The 24,563-nt window shown below is 41.6% G+C and overlaps 1 protein-coding gene across 2 annotated transcripts in view; it reads left to right on the top strand.

Moving 5' to 3' along the window:
- swt1 (SWT1 RNA endoribonuclease homolog) overlaps positions 1-24,563 on the top strand; it is a 37,747-nt gene that overhangs the window by 10,979 nt on the left and 2,205 nt on the right. For both annotated transcript variants that reach the window (XM_083767907.1, XM_083767906.1), the window contains 10 exons: positions 406-597; positions 2,245-2,338; positions 2,884-3,296; positions 3,665-3,831; positions 4,433-4,571; positions 5,962-6,128; positions 6,638-6,780; positions 6,881-7,027; positions 13,858-13,921; positions 14,300-14,367. In XM_083767907.1, the coding sequence (XP_083624033.1) occupies positions 406-597; positions 2,245-2,338; positions 2,884-3,296; positions 3,665-3,831; positions 4,433-4,571; positions 5,962-6,128; positions 6,638-6,780; positions 6,881-7,027; positions 13,858-13,921; positions 14,300-14,367 (1,594 nt within the window). The remainder of the gene's footprint in view (positions 1-405; positions 598-2,244; positions 2,339-2,883; positions 3,297-3,664; positions 3,832-4,432; positions 4,572-5,961; positions 6,129-6,637; positions 6,781-6,880; positions 7,028-13,857; positions 13,922-14,299; positions 14,368-24,563) is intronic.

Raw genomic sequence — 24,563 nt, 5'->3', positions numbered from 1 at the left:
CACTACACATCCAATCTAGTAATATTACACCACACTAGCCTTATAATTTATACTTATACTAAGACTACCTTGTCTCAAGTGTGTTATTTAATTAAACTGAAAAATGTTGGGTGTGAAATGTGAATCATGTTGATGCTTTCTTCAGTCAGAATTCTGTCATTTCTCTGGGAGGCAGACTTTGGTTCGACATAGCATTGGTCCGACTGGATTAAGGTTGGTGAGGGATGCGTTAAGGTTGGTGACTGGATTAAGGTTGGTGAGGGATGCGTTGCTCCGTGCTTGCGGTTATGGTTAGGTTGGGGTTTGAGGTACAGTAGGTTGTCGTTTGGACCAATGGTATGTCGGAACTAAAGCATGCACCCCATTTCTCTTGTAAATATGCCTCCTCCCTCATTTGTCTTGTAGCAATGGGCTTCCCTGTGATTCTGATCCCCTGGGTGGTGCTTCAGGAGCTGGACTCGTTGAAGAATGGGAAGGGGCTTCGTGAATCTGTGGCTCGCCTGGCTTGTCCTGCAGTCCACTTCATTTACATGTGTCTTAAGAAGCAGGATTCAGGAGTCTGGGGCCAATCAATGCAACAGGCCTCTCAGAGTTGCCGTAAGTCCCAACTTGAGTCAGATCGTCTTAAAGTGAGAGCAAAGTTAAGATCAAAATCAAATGCATCCCTGCTCGAGACTTGCATGGGTGTAATTGGTCGTGACCTTCACATTCTTCCCACAGGCGCATAACGCTCCTCCAGTAGAGGCAACTAGCATGCTTGTAGAGCGGTCACCATTAGTGACTATACGGACACACAAACATATTGGAAATTATTTACAATTAAGATGATATCAAACTAAACTCCTGTATTTATATACGCTGAAAAAAGAATGAATGGGGGCCTGCCCCTCAATTGTACTCTGAATTTAAATAAAGGTTAGCATTCTCACACAAGGTATCCTATGTCCACAATAGTGCTGTATGAAAAATAAATGACAGTCTATATTTCTCTCTTTCTGCCTGGTGCAGTCATACTGTAGTTGGGTTTCTTTTGACCAAACTTCAGTGTGATCTTCAGTATACTATAAACATACAATCTTCAACTGTGTACGTGTTCCAATGGAACAGAATGTTACTTAAGGCTCATACATAGTCTGGATTTACGGTGGTGGGGTGACCACCGAACTACAACATGACGTCACGAGCCGCGGTGAAGAGCAAACCACCGCCACCGCTCCAGCCCTTCAATCTGTTTTTACTCACCACCGCTCAACGTTATTTCAGCTCCGGTGGTCAGCTCACCACCGGAGCGGTGGTCACCTTACCACCGAAAATCCAGACTATGAATAGGCCTTGAATGTTCCCGCAGTCAATTATTGACACTACTGTATGAGCACCTACACGTTGTATATAACATGCCCTCACAATGACTGTGAGGGCATGTACTTCCCTAATGGTAAGCTGTGTGCTTTTGTGTACTGTGTAAATTACTTCTGAATATATGCTTTGTATGCACAGTAAAATCCTCATTACTCTAGGAGTTAAATTACCATAGCTCTGAGGATTTTGCTGTGTCCTGTGGCACTAAGGTGAGTCCAGTACATGCATGTATGTACTTCGTTGGTAGTTCTGTGTCAGTAGAGGTCTCTTGTTTCAGGGGACAAATCTACTTTGACTGAAACATGCACATCTAATTAGACTCTAATCAGCTGTGCATGATTAGAGTAAGCAGCTACAGAGCCTTCAAGTACAAACTAGTAAAGAAGCGTTGCAGATATGTGAAGAGTGCTGCCTTCTGCACTGTGCAGCCAGAAACTTGTTGCACATGTGTAATGCTGGATTGTCACATTACAGTATAATGTGTCACATTATGCTGTTGTAACGCTTCAATTTCCCCTCTGGGATTAATAAAGTATATCTCATCGTCACTGTACCATGTTCCAAAGCACTTTGAATATTGTATGAAGAAATTGTTCCCCAGCTCAAAAACCTGATTTACACGTGTCCCGTGCCGAAAATACCAGAACATCGTAGGAATTAAATTATACAGAAATATTATGCATTTCATATAATCTTATGAATATGTGCAGTGTTGATATAGAGTCGACCCCTCCTTGACCTTTTCCTCTCCCCCTCTCTGTAAGTGAGTACATTCTAGTGTTTCCTGGTAATACAGAGGGCTAAAGCGAACATTTTGATGTCTCCAGTTTGGTCATCTTGTCCTTGTGTTGTGTGACCTGTCATTGTCTCTGTCCCTCCCCACAGAGGACCTGACTACTAACAACAACGATGACCGAGTACTGCAGTGCTGCCTGCAGTACCAGAGTCTCTACCCAGAGCGCGCTCTCTTCCTGTGCACGTGAGTTAAAGTACAGACACACAACTCACCCCACTACCCCGGCCTTCACTACAGAACTACTTGTTTGCTTTGCTCAATACCGCAGTGTGTGTTGTGAGCACGTGCCATTGTGCATGTGTCCCCTGTGGATACTGTACACTGTACAGTACATGCATGTCAGTGTGTTTGAGTCCAGCAAAAGATGGTTCCAGTTGGGAGGAGCGAGAAATGCAGGCAGACATACTGACACATGTTAGACAGAAGGAGAGATATACATACAGTACAGCCAGAGACATTGAGTCATCGAAAAGTATTAGGTGAAGCAATGGAATGCTTTTTGGTCATTTCATTAGGACTTCAACACCATCATATCCATCGGTTGTGTGGCTGTGTCTCTTGCGTTGCAGAAGCCTTGTCGTCTACCATTAACAGTACTACATTTACTCTGCTCTCACTGCTACAGTACATCCTAACGTCTGCCAGCTTCTGCATGAAGCAAAAGTCAATTTCTGTCATTTAACAGAATAGACTGACAGACCTGACGTCTATGTTCCTCTGTTCTCCAGTAATGACAAGAACCTATGCAGTAAGTCTCTGATTAGCGGGGTGAAGGCCCTCAACAAAACAGACCTAGTGGAGGAGGCGAAGACATATGGACATAGTCCACACCCTACACTGGTCCCCTGTGATGGGGCAAAGACATATGGACATAGTCCACACCCTTCACTGGTCCCCTGTGATGGGGCAAAGACATATGGACATAGTCCACACCCTACAGTGGTCCCCTGTGATGGGGCAAAGACATATGGACATAGTCCACTCCCCACACTGGTGGCACATGATTGGACGAAGACATATGGACATAGTCCTCAACCCACGCTGGAGGTGCGTGATGGGGGGAGACCTATCATGCAGAACGAAACAGCAGCAGCACCCACTCTCAGCGAGAGAACTGGCGGTTGGCAACGATTGGATAAAGGTCAGATGTCATGAAGATGCCTTGTGCTTGTGTAAAATCGTTTAATCATCACCAAACATACCAGAGTAATTTAAGTCAATAAGTCATGAACATTTGTATACGATAATGTAACTTAAAATAACCATGCCATTTGTAACTTTGTGATTTTCATACCTTACTGAAATGAAAGGAATCCAGCGGCTTCCCTAAAAATCTAACAACTTACAGTATGCTTTGGAAAATAGCCAGTAATTTCAAGTATACAGTGAGTCATAATCAATGGGTTAAGCATTCCACACTGTTGGTATGGTCCTTTAAGCACATGTGACACACACATACAGTACAAATTGATACACTGTGTTTATTGAAATCATCACTATTGTTTCCAGGTAAGCCCCTCAATAAGGTACAGGAGAATGAAAGAGGCGAGGAGGCGGAGAAAAGGACTACGGAGCTCAGCAACTGTGTGTCACTGATGGAGGACTGCCTCACGGAGGTGCTGTCCGCCATACTGGAGGCAGAGATGAAGGCTGCCTATGAAGACCTATGGGAGGAGGTACGTCACACAGAACAGACCTTTATGTTCATATTACAATGCTTCTGTGTCTGACACGGAAGGGAAAGTTATCAATCCATGGGGGTGTAATTTATGTGTAGGAAAAAAAAAAAAATAATAATAATGATCGTAATAAATTAAAATCCATTGAAATTAGCTGAATCTAAATGTAGATGTTTGTAGCTCTCCCATTCTGCATTTTCACGATTTGAATATATACAGTACGCCGGTATACGGGCATTTGTAAGTATACTGTAATTTGCCAGTGTTTATGTGCTAGTGGCTGCTACATAACTCAAAGCACTTAGAATTGATATAAAGTGGTTATATTGTGGGTCGAAATGTTGGGTAAATTCATGAGGTCAAAGGAACTCTTATCCAAGAACAGATATGTGCATCTGTGTGTGAACATGAGTAAATGATTGAGTAGAATAACTAATTGAATGGCTATGTATTTGCTCTAAGGGAGGTCTAGGTTGCTAGGTTATGTAAAAAGGACAGACTCACTTGCAAAGTTTGAATGTAGCCTATCACTTTTTAATTCCACATTTCATTGTCCATTGAGTTCACCTGGTCACTGTGTTGTTCCTTCTGTCACCAGATTGTTTATGTCAAACCGCCCTGGAGCCTTAAGGCTGTCCTGGAGTGTTTGAACAAACACTGGATCGCTGTTTTTGGGAGCATTGTCCCAAGGCATCAGCAGCAAACTGTGAAGAATCTCATTGTCTTCTTCTCGCCAGGTATATATAGTATATTGACATGCAGATGCTTTGTAAATTGTGACAGAAATTTATGTCATCTTGACGAACAGCGGACAATGATTTTTCTGCATTTTTAATGACACGTGACAGATTTCCGAACATGTGCTCCACAGAAAGAGTTTCTCCATCGCATCCATTTGCCACCCAAGCAGAACTATAAATAAGTTTCAAGGGATGAGTCATCCTCTGCTATACTACCTAGTTGTCCCTGGGGTGGGACCCATGCCTGTTTGCATGGTGGGGGGTACCCGTCTGTCTGTCTGTCTGTCTGTCTGTCTGTCTGTCTGTCTGTCTGTCTGTCTGTCTGTCTGTCTGTCTGTCTGTCTGTCTGTCTGTCTGTCTGTCTGTCTGTCTGTCTGTCTGTCTGTCCTGCCCTCTGTGCTAGTGCACCACAGAACTATATATCCAGGAATAAGGTCGCGCAGAAATGGGACGTTCAAAAGTGTGTCAGTAAGAAGTGTGTCAGAAAGATGCTGAGTCGCCCCCTCCCGGCTTGCAGCCACCCCTTGCTCTGCACTTGCTCTCCCTTTATACAACCTGTGTGCGTGTGTGCGTGCAAGCAACCTCTTTTCCGCCACATCCGTCTGTGTGGGGGTGATTGCTCAATGCTCAGAACAACACTGGTTCCCTAAACTGCTTTAAGCCTGTTCATAGATAAAGATGATGGAATTGCAAGGCCTCAGTCTGTTCTGTAGCATGACTCTGGACTTTTTTCCTTGTTTGTTTTAACACCCCCCCCCCCCCCCCCCCCCCCTCACATTCTGGCTCTGTGCCAGCACTGTGGGAGTATGGCAAGAAGGGGAAGAGGAGGAGGCGGGACTGGGAGGGGCAGAGAAGAATAACCCATGCACACGGCTAAAAACATGTTCAGTAGTGGAAAAGTACTGCATATTTTTTGCTGATCGCCGCCTGGGCATGGCTTTTTTGTGTGGCTGTGCGTGTGCGCATGTGTTGTGTACTTAACATGTGCATGCTAATATGCTAATGTTTGTGTGATCGAGAGAGGGCATTGCAGTGAGAGTGTGACATTGTAAGCAGGTTGTAAAAGGAGACAACCCAACACCCCCCCCCCCCCCCCCCCCCACACACACACACACAGTCAAGCTGAGTTGGCTTGTTTTTTCAAAGGATAATCTCACTGATTTCCTGTTCGCCTTTTCTACCACTTAACCTTTATCCTCATAACGGTTTTCTCTATTATAATATTAATTTGCATAATGCTGCAGAGCGATGCAAGTTCACGTACAGTAATTCCTACTGGTAAACATAGCATGCTGTTAACATTCATACTGTATGTGTGTCTGTCTGCGTTTGTGTTATCCCTTCTGATCCTTTCTGCTGTCTGTTTCATCTCCTCATATCACTTCAGGTAAAGCAGTAGATTGCAGCACAATGCTGGTGGCTCTCTGTGAAGCTAAGTCGTTACTGGAGGACTTTCTGTGTAGGTCCAATTATGGCAACCGTGTTCCTACCACTCTCACCTCATTGGACGGCATTATACGGAAGCTACGACCTCAGACAAACCAGCAACCTGAGGTGTGTGTGTGTGTGGGTGTGATGTCACAGTACAATTGGAAAACCAGTCAGATTGAAGGTGCACTCTGTTTCACCGTCGGAGGTGCGCCGCCTCCCGACTGTGACTTCAGAATTGTAAATCATCGTCCCTCGAGTCTCTGTACTGTTGTGATCTCTAGAAGACCCTCGGTCTGGCTCTGACAGGCGGGTGGTGTGTGACAATCCAGTTGAAGTATTCCTTTGCTACAACGACGGGCCCAGGAGAACAATAACGCGACACAGAGACAGTATCACGCTATTGGTTCACAAAGTTTATTACACAGACAGGGAATATAGTGCTGGATCATAGTGACGTGACAACAAAAATAAATATATACTGTAGACACACAACACACAAACTGTGGTTGTCTACACTCTACACCCTCTTTAGAACAAACATCACGGGTTGACAGTGACTATATACATGGGGGAATTAGTAATCATTTTGAGAAGTGTGTTCTCTAAACTATTTGGTGCTTGTAATGTTTAAGGCTAAGGAGAAAGTAGCTGTACCCGAGAACACAGCAACATGGGTCTCTCACCAACACGAAAACTCACCCACGCCTATGCAGAACTCTCACCAGGATGTGTGGGCTCTGTTTGAGGGCATCTGGATGAATTGCATGGAATTATGGTGAGCAAAAATGTAAGAACATTTCACCTATGAATAATCCTGAATCTGGACTGGTATATCTGAATCACTGGTTCTCTTGCGCTCTGCTGTCATTTTCCAGCTTGAAGGTGTTTGAGGCTCTACACTTTGACCCCAACACCATGCAGGTGAATTGGCCACCAGGATTTCCCCCTCCACTGCAGGTTGCCATGGACAAATTGCATCACCTATTATCCGTGGTCACTCAGCTGATCCACGCTTTCCACAGGTATTCCCGTCCACGTCCGTGTTTAGCCTGAAGTTTCCCCATCAGTGTTTTTCTTTCTTTGTCCTTTCTTTTCTCTCTCTGTTGATGTGTTATGGTTGCACTAAACGAAATGTCGTCGTATGTCTCATACAGTGACAAAGATCTTATCTTATCTTATCTGAACATTGTAGCTTGAAAGCTAATCGAAGCCTATTTACTTTATACTTAGTTGACCAGGCGCACTAGTATTTCTACACTAGGGGATTTCAACTGGTGGTCCGTGAAGGTATTGCATGTAGTCCCTGACCATGCATTTATGTAGGAAAGATTTGTTTTTAATCGACCACTAGTTGAGAAATGGTGCACTAAACGACCTGGTGATGTATGATGAAACTTCCACAGAAAATGGAGTGAATCAAGTGGATTGACTGGTTGAGTAACCATTATTAGGAAATATGCCCATCCTACTATAAATGTGCCACGTCTCTGCGTGCGTACGTGTGTGCGTACGTGCGTGTGTACGGTTGTAATGCACCTAACTCGAGAACCGTTTGACCCACCGACTTCACATTCGACACATGCGTTCCACCCCCCCGCAGGGAGTGCAGTGCCCGGTATCGAGTCGGTCGGACCCACGGTTCTCCAGAACCACCCCAAAAGGCTCTGGTCAGCTCTGCCAGTGGGCCTAATCAGCCTAAATCCTCTCACCTGTGCAATTTCCAGTCTCTGCCTCAGCCAATTTATTGCCATGGCAACCCTACACCTGCAAATTGATTACTTAACCACTCCACCTTTCACAATCAGTTTGTACTCTTCACACACAGGCAGACAGACAAATACAGAGATCTCCATGTACAGATAGTTAAAACGGGTGCTATGACAAGTTGGCCGGTGGCCAACGGGCACGTACAGGTCTAGTATAATCCATCGCTTGTATCTGCTTGCTCCTACATAAGTTGCAATGAATCAGACTTTAATATGGAAGGTTAAGAGAAGAGAATATGGGAAACTATGGGAAAGGAATATATCTTCTTTTGTTTTTCTTTTTTTTTGCTCTGCCTCTGGACCATTATATGTCAGTTTTGATTCACCTCAAATTAACAATTGAAATGTTAACCCTTAACAGTCAATATTTCATTTCAAGCATTTCCCCTCACACCACACCCATATTTCCCCTCCCAACACAAAAGTGGTCCCCAGGTTGATTCTTAGTTAGGGTGGTGGTCCCTGGTTCATAATCGGTTGAAAACCCCTGCTCTACACCAGATATGTTTGCTGAAAATAACAAGCGTTTCTACACGTTGTGAAATTCTATATGTTCTGTATGTGTGGAATGTTTGTCCCTAGAATAGGGGCGGGCACTAGGTTTCACAGGGTTAAGGGTCGTGGCCCCTGACTGCTGATCTCTGTATGCTCTTGGTTGTAGTTTTTGAGTGGTGCAACCACTCCTACAACCAGGAATGTCTGTATCATGAACCACTCGGTTCACACAGGTGTGATTTTTTTCCTTTAGGTTTTATGACCTCAATTACACCCAAACAACCACTCGTTTGAGCCAGAAAACCACAGATAATCTACTGAATGTTAAAAGTTCAGGTTTTTTGGGTGCAATTGAGCTCAGAAAACCTTTAAAAAAATAGAAAATGTTTATGTCACAATCTCTTTAAAGCCTGCGTATGCAGGGCTGGTGTAGCTGGTATCATTGATACCGCAAAGGAACACTTTGAAAAGATTGGTGTAGTCCGGGCATAATAATCCAAAGATAAAGAGCAAATGTGCAATCTTGGCAAAGTTGGCATACAGTGCAGCACTACTGTGGTGCTTCTCACAAAATATATTGTACCTTCTAAAATTCTTCTTTAGGCCTCTCTCTTTCTATGTCTCTTTTTCCCACAAATGTCATTCCCTTCCTCTATCCTGTCTCTAAACCCAGTCCCAACTCCCAGGCCTCTGTCCTTAAAATCAGTAGGCCCATTGTTAAATGTGTCCTCGGCGTGTCCCTTTCTCCAGTAGACTCCCTCTAGTATTTGGCCAGGCTGTAATCTGTTTGACCTTGTACCTCTGCCTAATCAGCTGGCCCATGACGCATTCAAACATGGCTTTATCTCTCTACCATTTGGAACAAGAGCGTGACTGTTTTCCCCTTGTATTGTGTACATGACGTGCTGGCATCCATGTCACCATTGCAGTGCATCCATACACCTTTCTGTACACATTGCACACAAACGTTTTAAACTTTTGTCTATAAGCGATCAATAACATGGTCGCTTATAGTCCATTGCACACAAAAGTGTGCTTTTTTTGACCAGTCACCATGTGAAAAAAACCTCTCATTCACTTCATGTCTGTTGTTTTGTTGTTGTCTCTCTTGATTGCGTGACACTCCTGGCATCCCACTTGGACAATAGTAATGTAGTCATCTAAATATCAAACATAATTGAACATTATTGGGGCGGCCCCAATTGTCTGTGAGCAAATCGGAATGCTCGGCTCTTTGAACCCCTCACACTGACTACAGGATAATCTTGCCAAATAATTGCTCTCCATCAAGTTCAAAATGGGACCGACCTGCCCAATAGTTGGGAGGGGCATTTCCGACCTCAAATCAGTTTGGCCTAAAATGTTACCAGAAACAATTGTTCTTTAGCACTCTCCTATGAAGAGGGTTGGATGTTGAAGGAGAATAGTACTATCTGCAGTGGAAAATGAATTATACAACAGGTCGTTTCGAGGAAGCAATCTGCTTGGTTGAAACAGCCTTCTAGCCGTGCTTCAAACCAGCATCATGGAACGGCTAATCAAAACAAATAATTCAGCTGCTCTGTTCTCCCAGAGTGCAGCAACCTCGGTGGTTAGGCTAGCTAGTTTCTTGGGACATTTGTGGTCGTATTGGCTACGTATTGGCTATTTCAGCGATTTTCTTCGTTTATAAGACCAACTGTCGAGGAGGTGGTTTAATGTCATTAATGCACTTCTGCGTTGCTTTCGTAACTTTCCTGCAGCATTGCAGGCGTGCATTAATGACGTTAAACCACCCCCTCGAGCGTAATATTCCAAAATGGTTCCAAAAGTGAGTAATGTTGAACCGGTACCTACTACCATGCAGTGGGAAAGTGCCATAATAAGTGAGATTTTCTAATGGAATGAAGCACTGTTCACATACTTGACTAACAAACCACAATCTTGTTGTTTTCTACTTCTGTCTTTGGTAACCGTCTACACAGTTACCAAATATGGCCACATTAAAATGGCAGGTACAGTATATCCCAATTAAAACATTTGACTAATAATATTATAAGAACAATTTCTACAAGAAAGTAGCCCCAGACTGCCTGCAGAAACAAGGCAGTTGCTATACAACCTTTACAGCATATTTAAAATTCATCAGTCTGCATTCTCTGCTGTTTCTCATACTAGCATAAAAATCCCACAACTTTTGACCTGCACCTTTGATGCTGTTTTAAGATTTAAAACGACATCTTTAAAGCTTTTGACGGCCTGTTTAAATAGTTTAGCGTTGTGTGGTTCATTACTTTTTGGGGATTCTTTGTTTTTCTGCAGCTTATTTTTCTGCAGCTCTGCAGTGTTAAATTCCTTGGTAGATTCCTTGACCTGCAGTTAGCTGTTTCCAGTTAATGGTTTCTTCTCTCTTTTTTTGAGTTATATAACACTGTACAACGACAGAACGACTTCATAGCCATGGTACTTGTTTATTATACAACTACCCAACCAATCAAATTGTGTGATGTGACCAATCCCTTTTCTCCATATCATGCAACACTGCCTTCAGGTGCATACTGAGTGGGCCCAATTAACATTTATCTTTATCTGCATGCAAAGCCTTCATTACTTGTCATGAGAGACTGTGTGCATTAAATTTGCACCTGCTCCAAGTTTCAAAGTGCTGATGAACAGGTTCTTGGAATGGGCAAATGGACCAATACAACAACAACAACAACACACTAGATTGTGTGCCATTTAATGGCACAGAAATGAATTAAAAACCTACGTTATATCCATAATCACAATAGATGCCAAACAAGTGAGAAGAAAATCTATCCATGATGTGTATTTTTATGTCAAAATGTCTCTAAAGGTCTAATCACAATCACTTCCCGTCAAACAAAACGTAATGCAATTCCTCAAGCCCCTATGAATAATCATGAATCATGGTTTCATTCCCCTGTGTGGTTTCCATAGCCCACAGCTGATTATCATTATAGAGACACTGTTGGGCTGCTATTCTATTCTGAATCTAATTCAACTTGATGGCGGGCGGTGCCTTACAAAACATTCTCGTTTTAAACTTGAACAGTATACTAAAATGTATCTGAAAACATTTGAGGTGAGAAATAGGCTAGGTGTTCATAATTAAATTTCATCTTTATTTATTTCATTTCATTTATGGTTTTACCCTATACGTTTTACATACAGTACAATGAAAAGAAAAGGACCAGGAAGAAGATGCATCTTATTTATACCTGCCCCTATCTTAGGTTAAGGTTCAGGTTCATTTATTTGTTTGTCCCCAAAGGGCGATTTGGTGTACAGCAGATAACATGAATCACATAAAACACAGTAAAAAGCACCTGCCCCTATCTATCATTAAAAATCTAAATCATCAAATTATTGATGAGTCTGAGAAATCTGAAAGACCCATTTCGTTGAATGGCTCTAGAGAGACTGTGTACCAATTTGCATGATGTTTGCACAAAATCTGTAGGTGTACTGTCCAAAAACTTGTTTTGCACAAAGCGGCCTCCTGGTGGCTATATAACAGGCCGTTCTGGAAATCTTGGGGCAGAGGTTCATCATTGGCATCGAGGGAATGTGTGTGCAGAATTTGGCATCGACCGGGTTAACGGTGCCGGAGATTAGCTCTTCACGGACGGACGGACACACGGACGGACGGACTGAGTGCAAAACATACTCTCTCCCCATGCCTTTGGCCTGATGGAGACAATTAACACTCATCTTTTACTTTCTCTAATAACCTAAAAAAACTAAAGTTGTCCTTTAACTGATGCACACACACATTCGGGGGGCCTGATTTTATCTGTTTTCATCGTTACTAACTGATGACAATTGGAGGCTTGGCAAGCTACATGGTTACCTGAAAATTAACAATTGTCGTATTGAATCTTAAAATCCTTGGCTGTCCGTGTCCGTCCCTGTCCAATGTATGTTCATTGTTCACCTATATGAAAATAAACTGCCAAACCCCTCCCCCAAACACACACACGCATATTGTAACTAGATAAAGTGCCCATCTGCACAGGTCTCCACCAGGGCAGGTCAGGTTGTGGCCTCCTGGTGGCACTATAATAGGCCAATGTGAAAAGGGTGCCATTTCTTCTTGCCTTGGATGGCAATTGGATGATTTGAGGCTTTTTGTTCAATACGGGCCAATCCTGCAAACGTTGAAAGCCAATGTTAGCCAATTAGGATGGAAAGTGATATATCGGACAGATCCGTATTGAACACATGACTATAGAGATAGTGTGTAAGCCAAACAGTGTAGAATCTGAGAAATCCAACAGACTCGTCTTGATCACATGACTACAGAGATCATGTGGACTGATTTGCGCCAATCTTAGCCAATCAGGATGGAAGATGGGAAATGGTGCCGCTCCGTGTTGATCACATGACTATGGAGATAGTGTATACCGAATTGTGTGATGTATGGATAAAATGTGTACGAGTAATCTACAGAAATGTGTTTTGCCTAAATCCTCATGGTGGTGCTATAACAGGCCGTTGAGGAATATTTGGGGCAGAGGTTCGTCGTTGGTATCCAGGGAGTGTGTGTGCAAAGTTTGGCATGGATCTGGCCAACGGTGCCGGAGATTAGCTGGTAATGGACGGACGGAAGGACGGACGGACACACGGACGGACGGAGAGCAAAACATACTCTCCCCCCATGCCTTCGGCCTGGTGGAGACAATTAGGGCCGTTTTGTTCTAAAACTATGTCAGGAATTATACCTGTAGACAAAACAGGAAAGGGCGCACACCAGTGTTGGTGAGGTGCTGGCCTAAGGCAGTAAATAGTAAGTAAAAATGAGAAAAAGGCTGCACACACGTAGCCACGATGCTGTATATTTATTGACAAGAATCCAACGATTCGACCTAGGAGGTCTTCTTCAGGGCCGTTTTGTTCTAAAACTATGTCAGGAATTATACCTGTGCATTCTATATGAAGAGCTCTTTACATGCAGTCTAACCCTACTTAGGCTGCGGTTGCCAAGGAGGCAGCCAGACTCATTGTCATGTGTGCTATGACTCATTGCTGCCATATTGCCCCCCCCTCTCTCTTTCTCTCTCAGAGAGTCAGTCTTTCTGAGAGAGAATTGCTTTCCACCATCCTTTACCCTTTGCTTTCCTCCCTCTTTTATGTCCCTTTACTCCCTCTTCTCCCTCTTTTACCTTCATATGCTTTCAATACATTCTTATTTACTGAGAGCATGCACTTGGTTACTATTTTGAATACATACATTTATAGGCAAAGTTCTGTGCTCAAGTGCATAAGTAAGTAGGCTGTGGACTCTACCGCCAGTGTAGGCAGATTTATAATTAAAATATTGATTGTAGAGGTTAATGGTGTGTACATAGAGCAGAGGTTCTCAAACTATGGGTTAGGACCCCAAGTGGGGTCATGGTAAGGTGGGAATGGGGGCACACATTGACAAGTGAAACAAACAATTTGTTTCATAGGCTCACTTCAGAATATAATTCTCACTTCCACAATCACTAGCTTCTAATGAAAAATAATTCTAAATTGATCGCAAGGATAAGGTCTGTTTGCATAATCTTGCTCACAATAATAATTCAACCCTCTTTTGTCTCCTTCAGGGTTCTGTCCTCAAACAGTGGTTGTGTTGAAACCCAGGCACTACACACCCTCATCTACTCTGAGGTTGGTAGTCCTGCCTAATTATTAAAAACATTTTTAAGCCTGCTGATTTGAATTTAAGTGAATTGCGTCATGTTCTATTCTATTTCTATTCTAGAATATTCTATTCTTTTCACCATACAATATTTGAATATACTTTATACATTATTATATATTTTTTATATTTTGATTTTGTAATGAATGAATGTATAATCTAGTATTATGTCCAAATCTGGTGTCCAATATTCATTTTGCTGATTGAGGAAAATGTCTTTCAATAGAGAGATTTAAGCTTTCTGTGCTATTCCTAGATTCTCTCCTGTCAAAAGTCAGTCTTGCACTGTGTATCTCACTTTGACTTTAAGTTTACTGTTGGCTTACTGTACATCCTTCATGTTTCAGGGTATTACCATGGATGCCAAGTTCACTGTCAAGGACCTATTGGATTGTTTTGCACAACAGGAGTACAGGTGAGTTTTCTTTGGATACCTTTGGGCTAATACCGATAACACATACCAATAGTGCAATGAAGCAATATGGCGTGTATTGGAGTAATTTTCAATTCATGGACTGTTGAATCAAATTAATAATATCCAATAACTAAATATTGAGTCAGGCAACGTAAACTGTGTGGGGTCCCTGGTGCACACAAAAGTCCAAGTAGAAGTGAAAATGACTCCAGAAGTGTTTGAAACAGTGGCAATTACATAACTGCAGTGCAGTATAACAGGAAGTATTACTTTCTAATCTATTCAATAACAGTTGTGCTAGACAAGACAATGTGGATTTTAGTGACACACAGAAAGGGAGTTTTTAATGTAGTAGTAGTAGGGATCTAATGCGCTCAAATTGTGTGTGTTCAAGTTCAAGTGTTCAATCAACACTTTATTTATTGGGTACTGTTTATCCTCTATTAGCCAGGTATACAGAAACAGGCTATGGCTCAGCAAAAACAACACAGATAAAGAGCAGCAGACAAACATTTTATTAATAAAAAACAACGCAGGGGACCATACTTGTCAATCATCCACTTGAAACTGTGATTCATATTCTCTCAACACTTATTTTAACCTACAAAGTTGAGACCTGTGTACAAATCAGTGCGACACAACATTTAAACAGAGATCAGCATAGTTCCATATTATGCTCAAGTGCAACATTCAAAATTAACTAAACTGGGTGCCATTCTGTCTACCACCAGGACACTAACGATAATTCCCCAAATTATAATAGTTACACACCGGAGCTTTTCAGACAACGTATCATTCTGTATTCTAAAAATGATGACTTTGATGTTGTCCTGGCTTCCTGGCTGGGAAGTGTCAGTGTCCTGAAACTACATTAGATGATTCAGATACGCATATATCTTTTCTACGTCCAAGCATAGACATGGTAACGCCCCGCCTGCCTCTTGATTGGCCTACCGATACTGCCGGCTGCACCAGAGTTTCCTCCGAGGTGGAAGATACGTGCTGGATAGTCTGCCGCGAGGTTACTGTCGCCACTCCGTGGTGGGAAATAAATAAATAATACAAGTACGATATAATACAAGAGAATGACAGCTTGGCATGCGTGACAGTAACTTTTATGTTTTGTAGATGAGGCAAACTAATATATTGTTTATGCCGTTTATTTCACATGTGTACAGTGTAAACATGAAACATTATTGTACTGTAAAAAGGTCTCTTTTCCCTTGATCTTTATCTTTTTTAATAGTATTAGTTTACTATAATTAGATTAATACACGATACATTTAGAACACACTCAAATCATACAAATACATGTTCAATCAATCAATCATTCAATCAAAGCAAACGGCATAAACAATATATTAGTTTGCCTCAAAAATAAGTTACTGTTGCACGTGCCAAGCTGTCATTCTCTTGTACATTTTGTATTATTTCCCACCTCGGACGGAGGACAGTCTGGTGAGACCAGCGGTATTCTGTAGTGTCGGTAGGCCAATCAGAGGCAGGCGGGGCGTTACCATGTCTATGCTCGGACGTAGAATAGATATACGCTTCAGATACTGATTCAGGTACTGATGGTGCTATCCCTGTCAATGCCAAATTTTGCACACACACTCCCTGGATGCCAACGATGAACCTCTGCCCCAAATTTTTCAGAACGGCCTGTTATAGCGCCACTTTTGAATATATATATTTTTTACATTACTCCTCCAGATTCTGTCCAAGAATCACGCAAATCGTTACACATTATCTCTATACCGGTAGTCATGTCTTCAAGCCGGATCTGTCAAATATTTTATATTCCATCCTAATTGGCTAACATTGGCTTTCAAAGTTTGTAGGATTGGCCAGTTTTGAACAAAAAGCCTCAAATCATGAACGCAGCATGCAATTTACGTGAAATCTTTCACAGACTTTCCTACTAGGCTGAGGAATATATCCCACCCTTTTCACATTGCTGTTATCCTGTTATAGTGCCACCAACAGGTGGATTTTTGCAAAACACATTTTTGGAACAAAATGCCTCAAATCATCCAATTGCCATCCAAGGTGTAAGAAGAAATGGCACCCTTTTCACATTGGCCTATTATAGCGCCACCAGGAGGCCACAACCTGACCTGCCCTGGTGGAGACCTGTACTTTATCTAGTTGATTGTGTAACAGCCCTCTGTACACCTTGTGTTGAAAGTATTGAGCATGTCTTATGTTTGTAGCAGACCTGACATGAGCAACTGTGTCAGCAAGCGTGGGAGAGGTGGAGCTGGATGAAACCACATGGTAGACAGTTTGCATAGAGATAGGAGAGGGAGAAAGCAACAGGATACACACACACACACACACACACACACACACCAACTAGGAAGCCAAATTGCGTGTTGTTTGTAACCGAATAGTGAACTCAGCTGGTACATTAAAGGGATTATGTGTCCAGGCCATTATGCTTTCTCTATTTATGTTGCCTGTTTCTAACTGTGTGCGTGTGAGCGTGTGTGTGTGTGTGTGTGTGTGTGTGTGTGTGTGTGTGTGTGTGTGTGTGTGTGTGTGTGTGTGTGTGTGTGTGTGTGTGTGTGTGTGTGTGTGTGTGTGTGTGTGTGTGTGTGTGTGTGTGTGTGTGTGCGACGTGCGTGCGTGTGCGTGCATTAAAAGCTAGGCTGTTCATTTCATAACCTCAGCACTGCAAAACAACATTTGTTCAGCACAGAGGGAGACTGGATTTTATATTATATTTATTTACCCTGGTGTTTGATTATTTTGTTGGTACCACCAACAGTGCTATTCTTACTGATAATTGTCATTGTTCTATTATTAATATATAGTTAATTAATTAATGTAGAGTTTAGTAGTAATACTGTTAGTGTATTAACCAGATTGTGTAAATGTTACTAATACAATGATAGTATTTCTGACCATAGGAATGGTCAGAAATCTACAGTGCATGTTGACATGGTTTGGCACGTGTGCCACTGATGCAAAAAATGATCCCACAATGGAAAAACTGCCACTTCAACATGACACCAGCTGCTGCCTCGTTTCTCAGAATGAAGAGCCCCACTGGCACCAATCATGCACTTTACTCCTGCTTTTACCACAATTACATGGAAAGATTTAGTGAGCCCACTGAATTTTGATGAACACATTTTTATTCCGCCCAGATGCTATTTTGTGTGTTGTTGTGATGCGAGCTAGCAGTTTGCCTTGCTATTGAATGTTTGATTGCTGTGCTCAACCTGGTGGTACTGTATGATCTCATGCATTATGTAAGGCCTCAGGGAGCTTTGTTGAGGATGCATGTAGTGGACTCATCCACTGACAATAAAAACACAGCAAGCCTCCTGTGGGGGAACAAAATTATGCATCTTCCAAAGGAGGTCAGAGATACATAAAGTCACATCCTTCCATCCATCCATCCATCTTCAACCGCTTATCCGTAGTCGGGTCGCGGGGGCAACAGCACCACCAGAGTGCTCCAGACTTCCCTCTCCAGAGACAGAGAGTGACTTCCTCCTGGGGGATTCCGAGGCGTTCCAAGGCCAGTGAGTCGATGTGTTTAGGAGGTCAGAGACACATAAAGTCACATCCAGAATACAAAATCTAATAACTACAGGGATTCCCTGTGCAATTGAAAAGGCTTTCAGACAATCAAACTGGCTTCATGTGACTCGTTGTGAGCTTCTAGATTTTGAAATGAAGTTTTGAAAAATCTTGCATAATGAATACATAAACAAGCAGCCCTGCTGTAGCATTACAACCACAAAGATCTGCTTATGTAGTAGAATCACAATTTACTTATAAAGCATTGAGAAGGAACATCTAGCAAATTAATGTGTTTCTAGTTAACCAGTAAGACGCCTGAGGTCGCGTGCATGCATCCGCCTCGTTGACGGCAGACTGCTGGGTGAGCACTGGCGCTTTGGCATGGGAGGTCAGATCAACATGCAATGAATTCTGTACTGGCCATATAAGGAGCATGTCTTCAGGGTTTGATGAGGTCAGATCAACATATGGAATGTCAGAACAGGTCAGCTCCATATATGGAGATCTAAGGGTGGTAGTGGGGACATTCTCTTGAGTGTGCAGGGTTTGATGAGGCCTTAATTTTCGGGCCTGTTGAGAACTCTATTTTTCGCCGGCTGCCGGGCACGGCTGCTCTAATAACTTTGGGGCAGGCCCAACTAGAGTTTGAATGGACAGGTATAAGTCAAAAGGGAGACATCGAAGAGGAAGGATGGATGGGGAAGGAATAAGGATCAACATATAGAATGTCAGAACAGGTTCTGACATATCCATAATATATGGAGATTTAAGGGTTTGAGGTTTGAGGTCAGATGGGGATCTCCATATATGGGCCGATTCTGGACGGGAACCCCTTTTGGTGTTCTAAACCTTCTGGACAGGAACTAGGGAAATAGGCCATGCAGTTACTCAATATTGATACATTTCATAACAGATAGTTTAAAGGTTTGTAACGATATTCCAGAACAGAAATATTTCTGTAATTATAACATGGACCACTTGTGGTCCCCGCCTCACTGGTTGAGAAAGTTTTAACTTTGGAGCAATATTTTCCTCATAGTCTCAAGTGTTCGGCTCACTTATCTCTGCAACAGTTCTATTCCTGCGTGCCGCTGTCCTCATGCCCACGCAATGCAGTGTCGGGGAGAGAGCAGCTCGTACACTCAACAGTATAATGAGACAGCCAGGTCAAATGTGAGAGGAGCGGAGGGGACTGAGAGTTCTTATCATACAATTCACTGTTATTTAAAGGGGATTCAGCACACTTCACATGTTGAACGTTTACACTGCAACAGTCTTTATAGGAGGGGGAATGACTTAACCTGACTCCGCCAGATTGCGGCAGTATTGAGTTCTCACGTTCCCTCCTCCTACCTGCATCTGGTCTCTCAAGCAGAAATGATTAACCCGAAGCAGCTGGACAAAAATCTGATATCGCCATAATAATTTGGAGTTGTAGTCTTGTTAGATTGTGTTCACATGCCCGTTGGGGCATGTGAACAGCCAAAGTGTGTACTGTGTGGTTTATGCACTGTGTGCAGTATAGGGAGTTGAAAGTAACGTTGTAGTTGGTACCCTACCTGCAACAGTTCCATCACACTCGCGTGTGCACGACCCGCCGGCGGATTAGAGACACACACACACGGATGGGCGAACCGTGACTGTGACCATGCCGCGAACACACACACACACACACACACACACACACACACACACAGCGCTGGACAACTCTTTCTAAAATTAGATATTGGATATAGAGCAGCAGCCTATTATGTAGAAGTGTAACCAAAGCTAAGACCCAAGGGTCAGTTATTTCTGAGTTCAGTTCAGTTCAGTTCAACCAGTTGAACACTGATGAAAGTCCACCGACTATTACAGCATCAAAACAATAAAACCATAGTCCTAATTATGTCCCTCTGAACATCAAAGTGGAATTGCTACCTTTGAGCCACCCAACCGTTGTTTGATTGAAGTATTTTAACAGTTTGCAGAATTACAGTACATTTCAAGTACAACTCAATACAAAAACTGTCAACTGTGAGTGGACGAGTATTACACTTGTTTACAAGAGGGTCAACAATCAATGACTATTCATTACTTGCGCAGGCAGAGCGCGCAAGTAATAATTTCGCCCAGTCTCTTTCACCGTGACAGCCAACCCGCCATTTGATGTTTATATGCAAAAACACATCAAATGTGCCTGTTTTGCTGGGACCAGATTACACAAATGACCATATTTCTTACGTCATCATTGAGAGCTAGTCATACGTATACTATATACATAATCAGTAAAAATAAAATAGCAAATTGTGCCTGATCTGCTTGGACCAGAGTACGTGGTGTGTATATGTATGACTAGCTCTCAATGATGACGTAAGAAATATGGTCATTTGTGTAATCTGGTCCCAGCAAACCAGGCACAGATTTGCTGTTTTTCTTGCATAAGCATAAAATGGCGGGTTGGCTGTCACGGTTTTTGGCGCAAAGTAACCACAGTATACCGCTAATCAACTTACAACTTCTGCCTTTATCATATAAAGGCAGAAGATAGTAGAACAGATAAAGACACACGACTATTTGATCTGGATTGCACAAAAAGGAAACTATCACAAACAGGAGGTTTACCAACTACACTCAGTATAGCAATTGGTGCACAAGTGATGTTGACTACTAATGTAATGGTATCTGATGGATTAGTCAACGGTATCAGAGGATTTGTTGAGTATATTGACTTTGGGAAAAACGGCACCTATGTTACAGTAATACTCGTTAAATTCCAAGACAAAGATGTTGGTCTTAATGCGAAGTCTAATAGTAACTATAAATATTATCCAGAAGCAGTTCCAATCTACAGACATGAAGCTATCATTTTCCATGGAGGCAGAAGAACAGGATCAACAAACGGGTTTCAATTCCCGTTGACATTAGCTTGGGGATTAACTATTCATAAGGTTCAAGGTTTAACTATACAAGAAATTGTCGTATCTATGAAGGGCTCACATTTTAACCCGGGACAAGCCTATGTAGCATTCAGTAGAGTGAAAAGGATAAAAGATCTATATATACTTGACTTTAATCCTAAAAAGATTAAAGTGGATAAGAATGTAGAGAGAGAAATGATACGATTACGACAATCACCTCTTGAAAATCCAAATATACGGAAGATAACTCAATTACCATTAAAACATTCATTAAAAATTGGATTATTGAATGTCAGAGGACATTTAGAAGATATAAACTCAGATTCCCAACTCGAAATGTTGGATCTAATAGCTTTTACTGAAACACACTTAAAGAAAAATAATAACATTACGTTTAAATTAAAAACAATGAACACGAATTACAATACAATCAGGAATGACAGAGAAAAAGATATAGGTGGGGGAGTTATGTTTGCTATAAAAGAAGATATTTCCATTGAAATAATTCAAAATGAAATCACGATATTAGAAAAAGTAGAACACGTATGTATACATGTAAAAGATAAAGATATATATATCATTCTTATGTACAGATCACCTAAAACAGACCTTTCGAAATTAAACACATTTCTCGAAAACATGGTAAAGTATCTATCATCTCCGACTTCTGCAATTATGATAATAGGAGATTTCAATGAAGACCATAATACTGAGAAAGATAGAAGTATAAAGACCTACATGTCAAGATTAGGCTTTAAACAATTAAATACAAATCCAACTACAGATTACGGAAGTATTTTAGATCATGTATATTTTAACAAATGTGAAAGTATTATTACAGAAATTGAAGTTAGAGACACATATTACTCTGATCATGATTTAGTATTAATATCACTATAGTCCAAGATGAAATACATTTAAAACAATTGACAATTTACAATAAGTAATACAATAATTATACTGTATAATATATTTTAATTCAGTTTATATACATTTTTTTTCATCACATATCAATGATTTATTTTTCTTTGAAAAACTAAAAAGGGATCTAGAATATATCTACATCGATAAAACTGTATTTCTTATATAGATAGAAACTTGAACCATACTTAATAATACTAGGTGTTTACATGCATAAAGTAGATAGGTAGCAAATAGTTACACCTAATAATTAGACATTTCAAACGTTCCTTCACAGAGATATTGAGATTCCACCGTTTACAGAATAATTATACTGTATAACATATTTTAATTCAGTTTATATACCTTTTTTTCATCACATATCAATGATTTATTTTTCTTTAAAAAACTAAAAAGGGATCCAGAATATATCTACATCGATAAAACTGTATTTCTTATATAGATAGAAACTTGAACCATACTTAATAATACTAGGTGTTTATATGCATAAAGTAGGTAGGTAGCAAATAGTTACACCTAATGATTATACATTTCAAACGTTCCTTCACAGAGATACTGAGATTTAACAGTTTACAGCGGTCGAAAGTACTTGTGCGCTCTGCTTGCGCACTAGTTGGCCATTTATGGCCTACTAGTGTGCAACAAGCAAGTATGCACTCGACAGAGTGCAGTTCTAGTTAATTCTGTCATTAACACAGTGTTATTCACAATCACAATGCCCTTGTTCCCTGCACACAGTGCACACATAGCGAACGACCCCAGTCCCAGCCTGTTATCATTAACTGGCATTCCGGTATGAGGCTGTAATGCTTGCTGCGAGGCACACTCCAAAGTTCACTGTTCTATTTCCAGATGGACAAAAGAAAGTTTGAAATGGGGGACTATAGTTTCATGTAAACCATATTGTCAGTGTGCGCTGACATGAGGTTACCCACTTAAGTGATATTTTATACTTTATTGTATGCCGGTTTTGCATGGCAAAAATAGCTGATCTAATAAGCTCGCAACACATCGCATCGTGCCGCTTGCAGGTTGGCTTTTTTAGAAAAAGTTAACTTTTTTAAAATGTGTGAATATTTCTGCTTATGATGACATCCCAACATAGAGGTGGCAGGTTTAAAGTGGTTAAACGATGGAGAGGATGATGCTTGATTGGCTGCCAGCCTGTTTGCCTGTCTGCCTCTTTCCTCTGCTTGTTGACTGGCATGGACCTGACAGGTTTATGGGCTGCAGGGAACGGATGTCTTCCACATCAAGTGCTTTTGATAAAAATAGAATCTTGGAAGCAGCCCTGTCTCTTTAATGTGTGGTGCATGTACTGTAGTTCTCTCTCCCCAGAGGGGTGTCTGTGTGAGCTTTTCATTACCATGCCTTTTGTCATTCAGGTGAACATGTTGAATTCTTTATCTCATAACAGAAGACCTACAGTATGTAGCTACATACTGTATGCTCTCGTATGGTCTAACACAAGTATGAGAATTGCACTGGAAAATTGTGTGGATGCTCTCTAATTTACTGTGTATAATATACTGTACAGTTGTGTATATTTTAATGAATATGTGTTCTTGTAGTAGCTGATTGCTCATGATTTAAGGGATACATTGGACATGTGAATTAAAATATATTTTCAATAGTAGGGTGAACGCTGAATACATGAAAAAGGTTTACTTCCAATGACGACACCATCTGATATCCCTGACTCTCAATCTTTATAAAATGATGACATCATAGTAGATGATGCAGATGAAGAGTTGAGATGGTCGCCACGGTAGCCAAACCGTGTGTTAGTGGCATCTCTTTGCTGAAAATAGCCTAAACTTTGCCTACTATGACCAGAATAGGGATGCTAGAGTTGAAGTGCATGCCGTAAAAACCCGACTATTATATTATGTAATACAAAAGGGCCACAGCTCTTGCTCTTTGAGTGTACAATGTGTATGTATGGGCCAATGGGTTTATGTCAATGTGTGCATTTTGTGTATGTCAGCAATCTTATGTGTGACCAGTGACCACGTGCACAATTTTCATGGGTGTACTGGTTTTGTGCCATTTTCTAATCAAGATCATTGCATATGCTGCATTATACTAAATACCTTATCTTGTACCATTTTGAAAAATACATAACATTTTGAATTATACACATTTCAGTCCCTTCGTGCAAGGCCATATCATGATGTAGCACAGACCCATGCAATATGATTTAACCACTTAAACCCTATATACGTTGACCAGGATACCCCCTCCTTTTTCCCTCTACAACAAATCTCTTCACGGACAATAGCAGATCAGGTTAAAACAGAAAAGAGCAAACAGTCCATATAACACCTCTTGTCATCTCTGGGGGTTACATAAACACTCATGAACAGTTGGTGGTGGTGGTGGATGTGGAGGGATGGATGTAGGCTGGCGAGAGGGGGAGAGGAAGAGGAGGCGTCAACAAGTGACATGTTCCCTTCCCTTTCTTTCTTCCCTCTTCTCCCCGTGGTTACGTAACGTTCCAATGGAAACAAAAGCAAAGCCGTGAACAAACAAGCAACAAGCGTCCTCAGTGTCCCTGTTGCCAAAACCACGAGACCCAGTAGAGTGTGTGTGTGTGTGTGTGTGTGTGTGTGTGTGTGTGTGTGTGTGTGTGTGTGTGTGTGTGTGTGTGTGTGTGTGTGTGTGTGTGTGTGTGTGTGTGTGTGTGTGTGTGTGTGTGCTTACATGTATCTATACATATTATCTGTGTGTGCTGGCGTTTCAGCAAAAATTCTGAGAGAGATGTGTCCATAAATAGCCTCCATAAAAACAGCCATGCCTTCCTCTGGAGGCTATGAACAGAAGCTCTTTTGTGCAGTTCCT

The sequence above is a fragment of the Protomyctophum parallelum genome (genome assembly GCF_964188405.1).
Source record: "Protomyctophum parallelum genome assembly, chromosome: 6".
Classification (NCBI taxonomy): domain Eukaryota; kingdom Metazoa; phylum Chordata; class Actinopteri; order Myctophiformes; family Myctophidae; genus Protomyctophum; species Protomyctophum parallelum.
The sequence above is the reverse complement of the archived record's forward strand: the minus strand, read 5'-3'. Positions and strand labels throughout refer to the sequence as shown.